The sequence below is a fragment of the Myodes glareolus genome, chromosome 17 (assembly GCF_982192425.1).
Source record: "Myodes glareolus chromosome 17, mMyoGla1.1, whole genome shotgun sequence".
Lineage (NCBI taxonomy): Eukaryota > Metazoa > Chordata > Mammalia > Rodentia > Cricetidae > Myodes > Myodes glareolus.
The window spans coordinates 57,525,690-57,541,452 of record NC_142042.1 but is presented as its reverse complement, the minus strand read 5'-3'; the positions used below and the strand labels follow the sequence as shown (position 1 = coordinate 57,541,452).

The window sequence follows — 15,763 nt, the reverse complement described above, 5'->3', positions numbered from 1 at the left end:
GGAGCTCTATAGGAAATACAAGGAAGGCTGACTGTGTACTTACCTACTAGCAGGGAAAATGTTGACCACCTTTTTAATGCTACTGACCAAACCAAAAGCTCAGTATCTAGGTGCTGCAAGAGCCATAAACTGGTTACTTCAGCTTGGAATGTACTGGGCAGGTGTTACATTGAGTCCACTCCTATTAAAATAAAGATGTCAGAATGTTTGGAAGACAAAATGAGAGCACGGACAAGAGAAGGGCCTCAGTATGGAAGGGAGCATTAGGTGTGCTCCTGTGGTTTGGAGGTAGTAAACTAAGATAAATTGGGTGAAAATTTTAGGGAGAGGGATTCAAGCGACATGTCAACACATTGTGAATGTATTGTGAGGCGCCATCACCAAAGGCTCTGTACCACTCAGGGGTAACTCTGGAGATGGCAAGAGAGAATGCATGAGGAGATGAATACTTGAGGTGATACTGAGAGCCTTGGGAGTCCCAGCTAGCCCAGGGACGCATTCCCTCTGTGATACCTCCCACTACTGAGTTGCTAAGAAGTTTGATTTCCTCTGATTCTAGGTAGCAAAATAGTCAGCAAAACAGAGATACCAGAACAAGAGAAGGAGAAGGAGAAAGAGAAGATCCCTTTTGTTTTAGAAGGCTCTCTCAAGGTAAATCAAGAAAGACAAATGTCACAGATCAATCACAAAGTCAAAATTATCCTGGGACAGAGTTTGCAGTAGTCACAGGGAATGATCTTTTTAACTAAAACCTCAGAGATGACTGAAGCCTCCAAGAAGGGGTCTGTGTGTGCACGGTTGTCACATGACAAGTCTTTGAGAGAATGTGTATCTTATTATCTTCGCATAACTGCAGCCCAAGGGCAGTGATTGGCTCGTGGTGGTTTGCTCTCTTTACTCTTGTTGAAAATGCTTGATTTTGTCCACGTATTTTGATTTGCACTCTTAATTACAAAAGCAGTATCTGCCTCTGTGATCATTCAGGATTCTTTGCCTTTGCTTTATCTCTTTAGTCCCTGGAATAAGAAATGTCAAAGTGTGATACGCCTCAAGGTACACAAATGTAGGGAATGACTCTGTTTGCTTGTTTGTGGGTAAATGCAGGTTTGTTCTGGCTTGTGCCTTCTGTCCCTATGGTATCACCCACCCAGAACGTGGATGCGCTCACCAATGCAGAATTTCTCCAAACTGTGTGGTTTAGGAGTTTTTACAGATTTTTCATCATGTATGTACAACCAATTATTAAATCCATCTGCTGCTCCTCTCCTCATCCTTGAAGGCTGGAGGGAGGGGAAGGCTCTGAAGGTTCCCAGCTTCTAACCTGGGTTTGATCTTTCTGGTGACCAGCTTCTACCCCATTCTGAAACTATCTAAGAGTGTGCCAAGAATTGCCTCATTAGAACAAAAGGCAGTCCTATCACTCATGAAATTCCAGGGGATTGCAGAGCTCTGTGCCAGGATCCAGGAATGAAGACCAAATATCTGGTTCTGATTATATCATAATATACACTTTCTATTAAAGTCAGTTGTTACTTATCTGAAAATGCCTTTATTTTGCCCCTATTCATTAAACATAGTTTTTTATTTATATTTTTGGTTGAGTTTTTCATTTCCTCACAGGACTCTCAAGATATCAGTCTCCCTTTCCTTTGCTGACATCATGGATGTTAATAAAGTATCACATTTTATATTCTTTTGTAGACTATCTTTTCTCTTTAACTGCTTTGAAAACATTCTGTGATCGTCTGGTAAGCATTTAACAGTTGTGCTATAGCAAAAACAGAGCGTTCATATAGTCCACAAAAAACCTTCCCAGAAACCTCATCGACAGCAAATTTGTTATATAATTTATAAATAATAACAAACCCTATAGAAATCTTCATTGCAAAGTACATTTAGCAAATTACTACTTCAAATATGCTTTCATGGCTATTTGCTAAGTTACTGTATCCTTACAGAGCCTTTGGTTACAACTGACAAACAAATGTAATTCCACTATTAATACCGATTAATAGTTTCATTTATGTTAACGTGACAAAAGTCAAACAACAGAAAGGCGTGTTCCACTTATTTGTCAATAACGAGCAATTTTCCAGAATCAAGAAAGAGAAATTTGAATGTTGAAAGACTATTTGCTCATTTTTACTCCAATTGCAGTGTAGTGGTTAAAGACCCTTAAGTTAAATCCTTATTTCTAACATTCTACCCATCAACCTGTTTTTAGCATACTTAATCAGTAGTCAATGAGTCTCCATGATGTGACATTTGCTGATGTCTGTAGGGCAAATACTCCAGCAGTGGCTGATTTCAAGTTGCCGATGTAGCATTACTGAGGCGGGAGCAGGGTGGATCTGTAGGCCATTGTATAATATGTTTCTAATATATAGATCAGATAAGAATGAAGTCTAATCTAATCTACATGCATTTTTGAGTACTTGTTGCCTTTGTTTTGAACAGCGTACTTAATTGCATTTTTATGACTTTTTTTGATGGTGCCTTTGCTTAGCAGCTATCTCATAAAATTCCCAGAGATTTATCAGTAAATGCATGAAATCAATCTGAGCTGGGGTCAGCCCACCACTATTGTTTTCTGCTTAGATTTACTGACCTTTGCAGATGCTGGGATCAGCGTCTACCATCAGTTATAGAAATGACTCAGCCAGTATCTGTCCTTTTTCAAAACTCACGACTTAATTCCAAGAGGACTGTGGAGCTTGCCTTGTCATTTTTATAAACCCTACTTTCTTGCTTATACTTTTGAAACTTCATTTTGTTTATTTAAGCAACTAGAAACTTGTTTTATGACCCTTATTTCTTAAGTTCCTTATCTGTAATCTTCACAGATAAACTTGCAAAATTTTTGTTGGAATTTTATTCAAAGTGGCTTAGTCCTTATGTCTGGTGATTTTTGTGTGTGAACTAATGTCAACTCATTAGTTGTTTTATTTGAGACTATGTAGCCACACTGACTTCATCCCCTCCCTCAGCCTCCCAAGTGATGAAATGGCTTGTTCTTTAAGATTGATTGATTGATTGATTGATTGATTGATTGATTGATTTATCATGTAATACAGTGTTCTGCCTGCATATATATTTGCAGGCCAGAAGAGGGCACCAGATCTCATTACAGATGGTTGTGAGCCACCATGTGGTTGCTGGGAGTTGAACTCAGGACCTCTGGAAAAGCTACCATTGCTCATAACCTCTGAGCCATCTCTCCAAATGATTTTTTTTAAAAAAATGTATTTTGTCCTTCCCTTTTAAATATCTTGATCTGAGAATGCTTCTCAGGGTAGTCTACCTTTTTACTGATCAAGTTATTTAAGATATTAAGGACAGGAGACAGGACAGTGGAGAGGCTACTGCTGTGGTCCAAGATAAAGACAATAAAAATCTGAACAGTGTAAATTACACCAGAAAGCTGGAGAAGAAGCAGAAATGAAGAGACGTCCCCGAGGAGACAGGGAGAGCTTGAGAGGGAGGGGGGACAATCAAAGATAGCCAACTGCAAGGGTCTTGGCTCAGTGTTTCAAAATGCCGGAAATAACACTTAGAAACATCACACTAAATTTCCTCCAAAACTGACCCGAATGCAACTCACATTTGATCCTTTTTAAAATCCCTGGTAAGCTGTTTGCTGTGTCTGCAGGCATGGAAGGAAGAACAAGAGAGGCTAGCAGAGGAGGAGCGCCTGAAAGAGGAGAAGAAAGCAGAGAAGAAAGGGAAAGACGCCGGTAAAAAGAAAGGCAAGGATAAGGTAGACAGAGAGGATAAGGCTTTGAAGAAAAAATCTTCTTCCAAGGAGAAACCTAAGGAAGAGCCGATAAAGATCCCAGAAATGATAGAGGAGTCTGTCCCGCTTCCCGAACCTGAGATAGTTTACCCGGTAAAGCAACTCTGAAAATTCTTTGGGATACTTGTATCAGTTTGGGGAAAATGAGGTGTTTTTTTTTCTGTTATCTATGGACTAGACTTGAGTTTCCATTTCTGTCTAGAAATGAGATTCTTCTGCATAACTAAGCACCAAAATGGGAATACCCTCAGACCTGCTTTCCTATCATGAAGCCAGATCTCCAGGGGCTGTAAAAAGGGCAGTGTGTCCCAAAGACTTAACGTTCTAAGCATTAGAAGTGTAAAGAGGCAGCTGCATGGGTAAACTCAGCAGGGCTAGAATCGCTGCATGTACTTAGAAGCCACTGTGCAGAGTGCTGCAGTTCCGGTTTACATGCTTTGATTAAACCCCTCTTCGCCAATGCTCCCTCGGGTGTCTATTTGAGAAAAACCAGCAAGGAGGAACTGGAGAGAAATGTCCTGCTCTGTCTATTTCATCGATGACTCCAGCCTAGTTACTCTAGGGCTTTAAGATGCATCTGAATCCCCTGAAACTGTAGTAGCAATATCTAATGTTTTAAAATGTCTTTTATATATGACCTCCGAAAGCACTGAGGGTCAATGTTTCTCTTCACTGTAGAAAGAAAGTTCGTGAACTTGATCTCTGCTCACATCAGCTTGATGATAGAGCATGCTTTTATTTGAACTCGATTATAAATGCTTAGATGAATATTAATGAAGAGATTTTAATAAGACTTCTCTTTATGTGTGTGAGTGCCCACAGAGGCCAGAAGAGGGCACCAGATCCCAGTGAAATTGAAGTTATAGGCCACATGGGCACTGGGAACTAAATTTCAGTCCTCTGCAAGAGTAGCAGGGGGGTCTTAACCGCTGAGTCATCTCTCAAGCCCTAATCATAAACGTTTTGAAATCCTGCTAATTATAATACATTTTTCAATTTCTAAAGAATCTGGGCAGAGTGGCATACAACTATACTCCCAGCCTTCTGGACACTAAAGCAGGGTGACCATGAGTTTAAGATCAGTCTGAGCTACTGAGTAAAATTCTGTTACTACCAATAAAGAAAACTAATAAAAACATGGATTTGGGCTTCTGAGCCTACAAGGTATCCGATATAATTGTTTTTAAAAAATGAAGCTTATGGAAACTGTAGTTGACTAACCACTAACCACAGTAAGCTGATTGTTGTCAATACAGTTCCACAACGAGTCATGATGTGTTCTTTTCCAGTTCCGAGGATACAATATGGGAGATGTACCCATCCAAATCTCAGGGAAAAATTACTATCTGTATCCTTCTGATGGAGGGCAGATTGAAGTAGAAAAGACCACGTTTGAACGAGGTACATCTGTAAGAGCTGTTAATGTCACGGAAGATGTTCCTGCCTTTCAGATCAGCACAGGGCATGGTGTTTCTGATGTGGTGGGTGACTACCCACTACATTCACGTTTACACTACACTGAGTTTTCAGAGTTCACGTGCTTCTGTTGTCATTGGGTCTGCAAGGAATCAGCCAGCTCAGAATTTGCCCTAACACATTGATGTGAGCATCCTAATTGTTAAAAATATTTAAATACTTCTACATTAGTGGTAGATGGTATAGTATCAACTATAACAGGCAAGTAGGTAGTTAATATTAGTTACAACAGTTCTGTCATGTCAGGAAGCAAACATATGCTTTGAGTTTCTGGTTTGCGCTCTGCAGCCCAATGCTCAGCTGTAGTGACATTTCACTTGTATTTTAATAAATAAAGCTTGCCTGAAGATCAGAGAGTAAAACAGCCTCACAGACCAGGAGGTGTGACACACAGTTTTAATCCCAGTAGCCACACTAGTTTGCCATAAAAACCAGACAGTGTATGCCTTTAATCCCAGCCTTAGAGAGGATTATAAACAGGGAGGAAACAACTCTCAGACACAGTATCATTCTGAGGTCTCCTGGAGGCAGGATCACCATTTTCAGACTGAGGTAGAGGTAAGAGTCAATGGCTGACTGTTTTGCTTTCCTGGTCTTCAAGTTGAACCCCAATTTCTGTCTCTGAGGTTTTATTAATCGTGCATCACTCAGGGAACCTGCCACTGGTATTGTAGCTCTCACCAAGACTTGTATATGTGAAGAGTTTATATAAATGTCAGATAGTTCATAGAAAACACAGCATTTTCAGCTTAATCCTATCAACTTTCAGAGACACCCAAACCACGATTGAAAATGAAAAGCTGGATTTAATAGGGAGAGATAAAAGGGAGAGGCGGGGGAAACCAAATCAGAGCACTGTTAAGAGAGAATGGTCTGTTAGAAAATGGCTTATAACCTGCAAAGTACTGATAATTATAGAGCACACACACATATATATATATGTATATTTATGCACACACACATACACATATATAATTATAGCTGTATAATATTACACTGCCATAATTAGTTAATATCAAGTATGGGTCAGGTGGTGGTGGCGTACTCCTTTAATCCCAGCACTTGGGAAGCAGAGGCAGATGGATCTTTCTGTGAGTTCGGGACCAGCCTGGTCTATAAGAGCTAGTTCCAGGACAGGCACCAAAGCTACAGAGAAACCCTGTCTCAAAAAACAAAACAAAACAACAACAAAAAAACAAGTATGGTAATGCACATTTATGACATTAGCACTCATGAGACTGGGACAGGAGAATTATGAATTTGAGGCTGGTCGAAAATATATACACACGTTCACAATACATACGCATTATATATTATTGTATACAAATAATGTTAAAACTTTTTATGTTAACTGGCTCGCTTGATTTATCGGAGTCGGTAGTATTTGCCACTTCAGATGTTGCATTTCCTCTGTGATGTGGTTTGAGGTGTAATAAGAAGTCCTGCAAAGACCTCCTTGAACAGAGTTACTGTATCTCGGGTATTCCCAAGCCCTGTCTAATTCTGTACCGCATTCTACCAGTATTCTATCACGGCACGTGCGTGGCATCTTCAGTCAGTCCTCCTTTCTACCCTGTGCTTCTCCCTCAGGCCCAACCTTCATCAAAGTGAAAGTAAAAAAAGACAAACACAATTTTATAATTCACCTGAAAGACCCAAAGGAAATTGTGAAAAAGCCCAAGGAAGAGGATTACTCTTCGGAAGAAGAGGAGGAGGGAAAAGTTAAACCAAAAGTTGACATGAGTGAGTATCTTTACCTTTGTGGTATCTCCGGCACGATGGCGCCCCTGACAGAACCACACCGACATCCCTGGCGTTCAGCCCATGCAGATCTTACAGGTGCCGTGTGCAGCATTTGCTGTCCTGCAGCAGACGTTTGTCTTCCTTGGCATACCAGGCACAGATGCCGCCACACGCACAGCACATCTGAGGTTGGCTGCTGACAGGACCTTGCTTCCCTGACAGAAGCTCCTGTTCCAGTATTCATGATCGTAGCAAGGAGTCAGGCGAGCCCCGTGGATACAGCAATGCTGTGCACAATGCCCATTCTGACCTTAATCTTGGGTCCTGCAGACTCGAACTCAGCTTCTCTCTAACTGACTCTCTAACAGGTTCCTGCGCTGCAAGCAGCAGGGTCTCCTTACTGTGATTCTCACTTGCTTTGCTTATCACGCCAATTTCTTGGGCTTCGAAGATAAAGTTCAAAAAAACAATCACAAATTTTGCCATGAGTTTATAATCTAAATAGAGACACAAAGCACAAGTGGCTGCCCAGCACTGTGAAACCTCCTAACGGTGTTACCGCAAGGCAACATCACGCAGAACAATGAACTGCATCCTACCCACAGTGGCGTGAATTATCACTGGACAAGGAGATGAGCTAAGAAAGTTTTCAAATCCACTTAGCGATGGGACTGATAACTAAGTCTTGCCTATAAGTCTAGTTACATTGATGCTTTCCAAATTCAAGAACACAAGGCTTGAGAAGTTGAAAATACCCAGGAAGTTAGCACAGAACAATTTTCATTTGGATAGCTAATAAAAAAATCTATTCATTCGGGCTGGGGAGATGGCTTAGTTGGTAGAATTGTAAATGGCTGTGCAATCATGAGGACGCAAGTTCAGACCACTAGACCCACATAAAAGGCCGTGAGTTTTGATACATGCCTGTAATCCAGCACTGGGAATCTGACATGGCAGGATCCTGATTGCTCACTAGCCAAGAAGTCTAGTCAATGAGTAAACCCCAAGTTTAGTGACAGACCCAGTCTCTAACAACAAAAGGCAGCACCTAAGACCACTGGCTCCACAAATGCATGTACAGGTTCATGCACAGCTGGGCTCATCCACACACAAATGCATAAACCATACATACTCACTCATATTTTAAATATTTAAAGATGTTAATAGTTAAATTTCTACCACGTCCATGATACTCACTGTTCAAAGTTTATTTCTTTCTTAGTGTGCCTAAATAAGCATTTTCCCATTCACCAGTCTTTGAAAACAAGACTTTAAAATTATTTAATAATATATTATTAATACACACATATATCACACTTTATCATTTAAATGATTCTATGTATTTAGATGATTTTCTACAAACGTTGATGAATGAATGTATTTATGAGTATGTGATACAATAATGTCCTTTTGCATATTAAATAACAGTTGGTATTTAGTTTTGATACTAATGAAAATGATTATCTTTTATTTGCTCAGATTAGTGCTTGTTCATTTCAGCTTTAGTTTTCTCCAGCCTGCAAACGTTGGCCCAGATTTGACCCATGATCTGGTTCTGGATGATGCTTGAACTAAGTCTAGATTTGGTGTTTCTAAAGCAGAGTTCCGTAGAAAAGCTGAGAGCATGTGAGAAAGACTGCACATGACCTACAAGTCCTAAAATATTTACTGTCCAGCCATTTTCACAAAAGTATGCTGACTTCCGCTGTGGGCAGCTTCAGCAGATAAACTGACAGAAAGAACAAGAATACTGCTTCCTGCCTGCCGGGCTGTGCTCGCTTCTGGCCTCTTGATGAGGATTTTCATTGTGACTCAATTAATTTTCTTGTCTCAGTCTCCTCTGATGGAATCTGTGGGAGCATGTACCCTGCAAGCCTGGTGTCATTGAGTCTCGCTTGCATATAGAGCTTGTCTTTTCATTCTTTTCTCTGTGGGCTGCCCCTGGCTGCTGCGGTGTCTTACAGCTCCAGGTCAGAGGCTGATGGGCTCCTATGGTCTGAGGAGATGGCAGCTGAGAGCTTGACTTCAGTTCTCCATTAAATGTTTTTGCACCCCTACCTTCATTTGTTCCTTGTTTTCCTTGATAATGCACAGTCTGTAAGATTTTTGCCTCCCTATCGCTTACATCTTCTCTCTAACTTGCTTGTGTTTAAAAGCTTGCACCCAGGCTTCAAGATGTTTACTTGTTTGTTTTGGATGTTCTGGATTTTTTTTCCCACTTGATTTTCCTAGAAATCAAGTTGAAACTTAACCACAACTCACTTCCATTTCATCTGTTGAATACTGAACAAGGTTTAAATGGGGAACAATGTTTTTAAATAAAAAAAATGCATTGTGAAACATCGTTGTGCATTTAAAACTCCAAGTGTTTCTATTTTCCATAATTTATACTTGGCTGAACATGTGTTCTAGCTGCCCTTTCTTTCTTACTTAAAACTACACAATCAAATTTCTACCATGCCTTCTTGTATGTTCTAGAAAGTGTTCTACAACTGAGCTTTGTTCCCAGCTTATTTCATTCCTTCTTATCACTAAATAATACATGATTATCTGGGTCTTCCAGTTTATTTATTTAGCCACTGTCCAACTGGAGGACATCTTGCTTGTCTCCGCATTTGGGCAGTTATGAATGAAAGTGCCAGTCACATCTGTACATGTTTTTCTTTATGTGGGGGCAGACACTTTAACCACTCCGGGTAAAAAGCAGAGAGCACGGCTGCTGGCTCACAGGGTTAGAGAGAACGTAGTGTTCTAAGCATCCCTCAAACAGTCTCTCAGCGCAGAATGAGAGCTTTGTTATCCCAATCCTCCCAGCCTTCAGTGTCGTCTCCACTTGGGGCTTTCTCCATTCTGACAGGGGCCTTGCTTTACTCACTGATTTAATTTGCATTTCCCTGACAATATATGACATTGAACCCCTGTCCATACGCTTATTTCCTGTCTGTGTGTCTTCTTCGGTTAGGTGTCTACAGAGGGCTTTGGGCTGGTTCTTCCTCGGCTTGTTTTCTATTGCCGAGTAAGAGTTCTTGTATGTTTTACGTAACAGCCCTTTGTCAGATGTGTCTTTAGCAAACATTTTCTCCCAGGTTGTGAATTATCTTTTCATTCTCATGAAGCAGTACCTTTTTTGTTATTGCCCCACTGAGCATTCAAAAATTCTCAGTCAGGAAACAATCTCTTCATGTGTTGCAGCATTTTAAACCGACGCTTTCCCATTTTTATTATATGATGATGGAGCAGATGATAAAATGGAAATACAATAGAAAGGTTGTGCTCCTTCTCATATGCCTCAAGAATGTGCGCTTTAACAAATCTTCTTTTAAAACTTCCGCTTTATTAAAACCATTTCCAATTGGGCTTGAAAATGTATGAGATTATAAATGTGGGGATTTAAGAAAGTGTGTTTAAATGTGAAGAAACTCGGACTGACCTGGTGGTTTTCATTTGAAAAGTCATGGGAATGATCTCAGATCAATAACCAGCATATGGCTAAGCCATTAACTGGTTTATATCCTCTCTTCATTCTGACGCGAAGCCCTTCAAACAAGAGCCTCACATTCCACCCCTAGATCCTTGGGAAGAGCCAAATCAATTACTTTTAAATGAATGGTATTAGAATAGCTAAGACCCCATTCCCAGAATTCCCACTGAATTCTGCTTATACTTCTTGAGAAAAATGGAAATAGATCCTTGATACGATTTTGTCTTTTAGAAACATCACAGGTAGAGAATGAAGTTGTCAGCAAGTTTGGATCATTTTCTGCCACCTTGGAAAATGGGATCTGCCTCTCAATCAGTTACTATGGAGCAAATGGGATGGCGCCAGGTGAGATGCACACGCTGCATGGAACAGGGGAAATGTCCTGGGACGGTGGTCCCTGACATCCTCAGCCTGTCCCAGGATGACAGTCCCTTATATCCTCAACTTGTCCCTGGGTGGAGGTCCCTTACATCCTTCTTGTCCCAGGGTGGGTGGAGGTCCCTGACATCCTTCTTGTCCCAGGGTGGAGGTCCCTCACATCCTTCTTGTCCCAGGGTGGGTGGAGGTCCCTGACATCCTTCTTGTCCCAGGGTAGGTGGAGGTCCCTGACATTCTCAGCTTGTACCCCTGTCAGCAAACACACCTGTTCTTCTGATTTAAAATGCTTCACATAGATTTTCCTGCAATGTGGAGATATGTAATGTATGGAGTCCGGGGGCAGTGGGCGTTCACACATAGATGTGCAAATGTACAGTTTTTCCACCACCACGTGGGTCTGTTTCTGCTTTGATCTTGTATAGCCCAAGGTGGCCTAGAACTCCCAGAAATCTATCTGCCTCTACCTCCCAAATCCTGGGGTTAAAGGTGTGTGACACCACTGCCTGGCCTCTAGTGGTTTAGATTTACCTTTGGATCTTCAGGCAAGCTTTATTTATTAAAACATAAATAAAATCTCACTGTAGTTCAGTCCCAGTGTACTTCAGGACGTTAGTCTAAAAGGGGTCATTCATTGAACGTCTTAAAGGACTTCTCAGATCCACTTTCAAGAAACAGTTTTCTAACTGGAAGCTATTTCCTTTCCAACCATAAAATAATATGTCACTTTACCTGTAGCCAATTAAGAAATTGTGGATTCCCACAAACTTTGAAGGTATCCAACTACAGTAGATATTTTTAAACATTGCAAAATCAATAGGTAATCTCTATGCTGTCTAGCTTTAAAACTCTGGGCGGGTATAGATTATGATGACTGACCATGTGCCTCCTGACCTCAGCTCCTCTTCGGCAGCTTGCCGTGAATCATCATAACCTTGCTTCTTAAAAGTTTGAAATGTCTCTAGAACCACACCAAGAGGTGTCTAAAAGCAGGAATATGGATGTGGAACTTAAAAAGAAAGACGTGCCTACGATGGTCATTGTAGAGTCAGCACATATATGACACTTGGAGCCCTCAAAGTGAATAAGATAGATCATATGTAATATATGCACAGCTCAGATTGCTTGTGACAGTCAAGTAGTATTTTACACACTTACCTATCTGGGCCTCCTCCCCCGTGAACCTGACTCAGTAGGTCAGAGAAAGACCTGGGCATTCACTTAAAATTCTGTGAATAATTATTATGGTGGCCAGACTTGAGAACACGGAGAACCTGGGACCTGGAAGCATCCACTGCACTGAAATGGTTGAATGAGTTGGTGGTGGAGAATTAGATTGACCAGAATGGTAAGGAGATGTCAAAGAAGAGGCATACCGGATCCTGCAGGAGAACAGATGACAAGATAAAGGGGTCTTCTGGACCCCTCAGACGCCTCCCCACACATACACACAGTGTCACCTCTCATCAGCCCTTTAGAACCCCCAAACCTCTAAAACCCAGAAGACAATAGATTGCCTACAGGAAAACTACTTCTTAGACAAACTAATCTGTGTCTTTGTTGGATGCCCTTGTTTGTGTTAGCTCATTTTGATGTGTCCTCGGGTTCTGTTGTCTCATACTGGTCTTACTCGTGAATCTAGGACTTTCGGGCTATCTTATGAACTTATTTCAGAACTAAATAAAGAGTACTTTAGTAGCGTGTGCAACAGACTGGAAAGCGAGACCACGTGAGATATTGACTTGACTATCAACCGCACTAAAGCATTAAGAGTTTCAAATTTCCTAACTACAATCTGATTTCCAAAACAACTATTTTCTCGGAAATGCATTTGAACGTTAAAACATGTTTCACATAGCAAAGGTTAATGCCAACTTGAACAAAACCTTGAGATGTGCCATTTAACATGCATATGAAATATGAATGTTTAATTTTTTCATTTTCCCCTTTTCCTGTTTCTAGAGGTTACGGATTCCAACCTGGACACAATGATGAATATCCCTTCAGCTCTGACTGCAACTGTGATTCCCACTATAGTGACTGTCCCTCAAGGCAAAGGGAAAGCGAAAATAAAGGGCAAAGAAAAACCCAAAGAGTCCCTTAGAGAAGAGGAACATCCGAAAGAAGAAGAGAAGAAGGTAGATGAGTATGGTTACAGATTCCAATCTTTCTACGACAAAGTCACTTTTTACAACTAAAATGAAATTGCACTTTCTCCCGACACTCTCTTTCCAAGTCCTCCTTTGCCTCTTTTCAACCTCTCTGTCAAATACCTGACCTTCTCTTCTCTAATTCTCCTCTCTCTCTCTCTCTCTCTCTCTCTCACACACACACACACACACACACACACACACATGCACACACGCACACACATACATCAACGGGGTTGATGGTTTTCTTCAAACTACATTAATCTCTTTCAACTACTATCACAAAATATCTTAGACCAAGTAACTCACAAACAACAGAAATGAATTGCTCAAATTGAGACTGGGGAGTCCAAAAGCAGGTGTTAGTGAACTCTGTGTCTCATGAGAGCAAGTTCCTCCCTGTAGATGGATGAAACCTTCTGTGTTCCATCACTTTACAGAAAAAGTTAACCCTTTCCATTCAATGTCTTTTTAATAAAGACCTGAATCCCAATCCTGAAAGCCAAGTCTTGGGATTTAATCAGTTCCTCAAAGGCCTATTTAATGCCATCATTTTGAGCATCAAGTTCCATCATTTGAGTTTGGGAGGATGCCAACACTCACACCATAGTGTTGCCTGTATCCTACACATCCAAATAGGTGCACCATTCAAATCCCAGTTCAGTACATTTGGTCAATAAATGTTTTCGCAGTGATCTCTGTTAACTTTAATGCCACCTTCTCAGGGAAAATGTTACATTTGATGCTATTCTTTGTCACATCTTGTTACGTGCCAGTCAGCAGGTAGAATCAAAGTTTGGTGACAATGAAGGTTCTTGCATCTTTTTTAGAATCTGTTTCAGGGCCTCCTTCCTTCCTCACAGTTGTATTGTTTGAAAAACCCTTGCTTGAGCAAACTAACAGTGTCTCATTTAGAAAATGACAAGCTCTTATTCGTGTACAGAATTATGTACAGGAAGAAGTAGAGCCAGAGATTGTTGTACAGGAAACTCCTTATGTTCCCACCTTTCAAAACCTAAACGTATCTTGCCCCAATGGGCTCCTGCTGACCTTCATTGGGCAAGAATCTGCAGGTGAGTGTTAACGGGGGTGAGCAGGGAGGCACGGCTCAGAAACTCACACAGAAAAACCTACCATTGAAAATTGTTACTGTTACAGGTTACACTTGTTTATAATGAACAGTGGGTAATTTCAAATATGAGCTTAACAATAATGATCATTTTTCAACCATTTAAGATGTATGTAGAAATACAAATTTTTTATTGATTTTATTGAGCTATACATTTTTCTCTGCTTCCCTCACTTCCTCTCCCCTCTCCTTCAACTCTCTCTCCCATGGTCTCCATGCTCCCAATTTACTCCGGAGATCTTGTCTTTTTCTACTTCCCATGTAGATTAGATCCACGTATATCTCTCTTAGGGTCCTCATTGTGGTCTAGGTTCTCTGGGATTGAAAAACACAAATCTCATGAGATAGGGACTGATAACTCCCTCTAGAAAATGTAGAAGTTGAGGCTTCTGGAGGGGCAGGAATGTGCCTAAGGTCACCTGACTCCCAGGAGAGAGAGATGGGAAGTCATCCTAGGCCAAATGTAGTTTTCTTTGTGGCTTTGATGTGGTCCTGTCTTCCTGCCTCTGCAGAGGACCACAGGTACAATACTTTGTTCATTGGCCTAAAGGAGGATGAGTAGGAAGAAAATGAAAATGAGAGCCCCTTGAACAAATAGAGAAACCCTTTCTCGATTCCATAATTTTCACATAGTTTTTTTACTTCTGTTGGTTCTAAACATGGCTTCTTACTTATTTGGATGAATAAATAGATACCAGGAAGACTTTATTAGTCAACCTGAGAGCTACATCTGGTATTGAATCTGATCCATTCAGCAGTGGATAAGGATTCTTTTTCCTCCTATATCCAACGGTGTCAGTTTTCATTTTCTTGATGATAACCATCTGGTTAGGGTAAGATGGAAGCTCAGTGTAGTTTCTTGTTTGCATTTTCCTGGTGGCCGAGCGTGTTGAAGACTTTTTGTCCATGTGTTTATGGTTCTTGTGTTTGTTCACTTGGAGAGTATCTATTCAGTTCACTTACCTATTTGGTTGGATTATTTGCTCTTTTCATTATTTCTGTATATCTGGAATTTGAGCCTCCATTAGATAAATCACCACAAAGATTTTCTCCCATCCTACAGATTGTCTCTTAAGTCTGTTCTTTTTTGCTTTGGCTGTATCTCAAGAAATTACAAAAATTAACAAATGGTATTACATCAAGTTGAAAAGCTACCCCCTAGTACTTTGGTTTTTTGGAAGGTATTTACCAAGTGCTTTTCTTCTTGATTACCAGGGAGCAGCAGAACACTGAGAGGGGTCTGGATGTGGTTAGAAATGGAGGGCTGTACTAATTCTGAAGGATGATAAGAGAGTTAGAAAAGGGTTGAATGAGGTCGCTTAGGCCTGTGACTCTGAGCAACCAGAGGATACCAGAACTTTGTCTGCATTGTCCACCAGAAAATATAGAATCACTAACTCCACTTCATTGACCCTGACATACTCTAGATTCTAGATGATGTACATATGCTAGAAAGGTCTACTATTTGCTATGTTACTGAAATGGTCTTTCTCACCCTATTGGTTTGGAGGAGGCCAGCAATGAGGCAGAAGGAAGCATCTTTAATCCTCAAACACAAATATTACAATAAAAAGAAGGAAGATGAAATCCCAGCCCCGACTCACCCCACCAATAGC

General features: G+C 40.8%; 1 protein-coding gene across 1 annotated transcript in view; it reads left to right on the top strand.

Annotated features, from left to right (window-relative positions):
- Spag17 (sperm associated antigen 17) overlaps positions 1-15,763 on the top strand; it is a 216,288-nt gene that overhangs the window by 132,445 nt on the left and 68,080 nt on the right. The window contains exons 20-26 of the mRNA XM_048442183.3: positions 560-651; positions 3,650-3,886; positions 5,083-5,194; positions 6,860-7,012; positions 10,725-10,838; positions 12,831-13,006; positions 13,962-14,091. Of these exons, the coding sequence (XP_048298140.3) occupies positions 560-651; positions 3,650-3,886; positions 5,083-5,194; positions 6,860-7,012; positions 10,725-10,838; positions 12,831-13,006; positions 13,962-14,091 (1,014 nt within the window). The remainder of the gene's footprint in view (positions 1-559; positions 652-3,649; positions 3,887-5,082; positions 5,195-6,859; positions 7,013-10,724; positions 10,839-12,830; positions 13,007-13,961; positions 14,092-15,763) is intronic.